The 3,513-nt window shown below is 48.1% G+C and overlaps 1 protein-coding gene across 1 annotated transcript; it reads right to left on the minus strand.

Moving 5' to 3' along the window:
* Positions 1 to 1,651: 1,651 nt before the first annotated feature.
* Positions 1,652 to 2,047, minus strand: LOC145398665 (uncharacterized). Its single transcript, XM_080271470.1, has one exon. It carries the CDS (start codon positions 2,045 to 2,047, stop codon positions 1,652 to 1,654), a length of 396 nt encoding a protein of 131 aa, XP_080127596.1.
* Positions 2,048 to 3,513: the final 1,466 nt, after the last annotated feature.

A 3,513-nucleotide genomic window follows, 5' to 3' on the forward strand; every position in this document is an offset into this window, starting at 1 on the left:
CAAGCCCAACTTCTTCCTTGAACACATCAGGAGGGTGCCAGTGAGACAAGGAAGAAGTTCCCTGAAGGAGCACCTGCAGCCTACAGAATCCTACCCACAGAGCTCCACCTCAAATGAGTCCGAAGTTGAGGAGTCCATCATCAATGTGGAGAATGATACTTCATCCAGGCCACCATCCAGACAACCAGCTCAGTTCTCATCAACAAAAGGAGGCCCTTTCAAGAAAAGGAGGAAGGAACCAGAAGCTGGCCCACCGGACGAGGCTGACCTCATGAACGTCCTGAGGAAGGTGCCTGCAGTGACCAGTACCATCCAGGAGCGAATGACGAAGGCCAAGGAGGAGGACCCCACTGCAACAGCCAAGAGGTCCTTCTTTGACATGCTGTATCAAGAAAGCCTTTGCCTTCCTGAAGATGTCTGGTAATATTTCCAGAGCCAAGTCTTCACGACCATGATGACTGCAAAGCAGCAAGTCAGAATGCAAATGATGGCTCCTCCAGCACCCCCACAGCCCTACAACATGCAACCACTGCAGCCGCAGTACCACCAGCTTCAACAGCAGCATGTCTACCACCACCAATCGATGCAGCAGCAGTTGACACCTTCCAAAATGCCTCCTGAGCCTTGGAGTTCGATGCCACCCCCTACATGGCCAGTTCTTCTTCAGTGTATCCCGCAGCTGCATCCTCCACAGCTACCACATCCTGGACTGGACCCCCTTCAGCTCCTATGACTCCAACAGTAGCAGACAGCAGCATGTCTTCCATCCTGGCAGCACTTTCTTCACTCCATGCACCACAGTCCCCTCAGAAGTAAAGGAGCTTCAGCAGCATCCCCCGCCTTTTTCAAGGCCACAATCATCCCCAGCCTTTTTCAAGGTCACAAACATCCCCGGCCTTTTTCAAGGCCACAAACACCCACAGCCTTTTCAAGACCACCACCAAGTACACATTCTTGTCCGACAAACCAAAAAATAAAAAAAGTCCCCTCCTACGGTTATCTTCTTGTCTCTTCTGCAAACAGTCCCCAAAAAGTACCTGCCTCAGTCTCTTCTCTATCTTTATTGTCCCTGCTTTAAACAGTTCAAGACCTTTACTTGATTTACTTTTCTTCCTATAGTTATTATTTTGTATCTTTACTTTTAGCTAGCTGTATGAGCACAAGTTCCTATAAAATGATATAACTTACTTTTTTCTTTCTTTATTGTTATTGGACTTTAACGAGATGTGTACATGGCTTGCTTTCTTGGAAGGATTTGGTGGCCTTGAAAAAGGCCGTGGATGTTTGTGGCCTCAAAAAAGGCCGGAGATGGTGCTGAAGCTGCTGCATACAGAGTAGTAGCCCTTCAGATCTTGTCTTCTTGCCATGGAACGCTTCCTGCAGGAGAGTTGTACTCCACCAAGGAGTTCCTCTGGGCCTTGCAGTTGTTGGTACCTTGGTTGCCTCTCAGCCCTTCTTCCAGGTCAGGCAAGTTGGCATTTTCTCCCCAGGAACCAGGAACAATATCATGTGTGTCAGGTTTCTCCTGATCAATAACTGCATGGTCACCAGGTGAAGGGTATCTCTTCCTGATCTGGTTATGTAGGCAGCAGCAAGCCAGTACAATGGATATCACCCTCTGTGGTCCCTGTGGCATGGTGGTGAGCAGACATCAGAACCTTGAAGCCAACAGACCAAAGACATTCTCTACTACTGTTCTGCCTCTGGACAACCTGTAGTTCAAGATGCACTGCTGTCTTGTGAGATTCCTCTGTGGGATGGGTTTCATCAGCCAGGTTTTCAGGGGCAAGGCTTCAGCTCCCATTATGAAGTAAGGCATGTCCTTGTCATCATTAGGTAGAGGATCAGGAAAAGGCAGGCCAATGGTTTCATTTTCCAAAGCTTCTCTACGGTCAGTCCTGGCAAACACACCTCCATCAGAGCTTGCACCGTTGGCACCCACATCCACATAGAGAAACTGATAGTTTGCATCTACCAGAGCCATCAAGACAATGGAGTAGAACCCCTTGTAATTTCTGTAGACTTCCTGGACATCTGATGCCCACATGCTTCCCATCCAATGCTCCAACACAATGAGGCAAGTTCCATCTGGAGGCGAAGAGGTCAGCAACTTCCTTCCATCCTTCTGGAGTGATGGGGAAGGAGAGCAGTTCATCAATGTAGGCTTGTGCAATGGCCTCACAAACTTCTGGGATGAACTTGCATATTGCATTGAAGGCAACTCTGAATCAATCCTGCAGTGACCAGTAACTTTCCTCTAGCCAGGCAGTGCATGGTGAAGGCTAGCTTCTTCTCCAGGTTCTAAAGCTTTTCTCCAGAAAGTGTCCTCTTTTTCTATGATGGGCCCCACTTTCTCCAGCACCTCCCGAAACAGTGCTGGTTGAACTCTCAGGAAATTTCTGGAGGGTGCCACATCTTCATTCTCCAGTTCCTGCATTAGCTTCTCATACTGGCCAAACTTGGGTTTTCTGAGAAGCCTGGGCCTTATCCATAATGTTTAACTTGTCTTCTTATTCTTTTTCTTTTCTCTTCTCTTCTGCAGTAAAAAAAGATGCAACACATAAAGCAGTACTTGCAATAGCCCAGGACAGCAACATGAGGTTTTTCTGTTTTTCATGGAAATCCATAGTGTCTGGATGTTGTCTCGTCGATAGTCAAGGCAGAAATGACGGCTGGATAGGTGATGAGGGTCTTTCGATATGCAGGCAGTGACCCCTGGCCGGCCAGGATGAAAGCGAAATTGAAACTCCTCATTCAGTCGGCATCCACTCTGGAAACGCTCCCTGAGCCCTCGGGAAGCGTTTGGGGTGCAGCCGGCAACTGCTTGGCGTTACTCAACGTCACTCGGTGCCACTCCTGGCCTGGTCGGTTACCATTTGAGGAGTGATAGGCGACCGATTGACGATCAATCAGTGGGCTATTGTGGAGTATTCATTTAGGTCATTGATTGGAGACTAGGGTCCAAGAGTGCTGCCAAGTAGCTGTCGAGGAGTGTTCTATGAGTTTCCCGCCTATATGTGCACTCCTCTTTACCCCTTACCGCGGGGCGTCACTTTTGTGACGCTCGGGCACAATGGATCATACCGCGGGGCGTCACTTTTGTGATTCTGTGTTATTTTGAATTCTCCCAGGCTTACAAGTGGTGGCTTGTATCAACTATCAGTACTGCCAATGTCCAACAATAGTCATCACTCCATATCTCATCTGTACTCCCATGCAGTGTTGACAATTTAGCCATTTTTCTCCGTTCCTGACTCCCCTTCCTACCTCCCCTCCATTACCCTGTCCTCTCGCCTGCCCGGCCGTGCTGCGCTAAAGCAAATTTCCCTCGGAATTATCCACCGATTTGATCCATTGAAATAAGCCCTATGCCCTATTCTTATACAAAATAATATATACCAAAAAGAAATAAGGTAAGTGATAGTGCTATACACCTTCATTTGGCTAATTATCACCTGACAACACCTTACGTGCACTCGTTCGCTAATTTTCCACGGAAATTTCCCCTTTGAA

This window comes from Coenobita brevimanus, chromosome 46 (assembly GCF_032717465.1).
Source record: "Coenobita brevimanus isolate Jiangsu-jjx chromosome 46, ASM3271746v2, whole genome shotgun sequence".
NCBI lineage: Eukaryota > Metazoa > Arthropoda > Malacostraca > Decapoda > Coenobitidae > Coenobita > Coenobita brevimanus.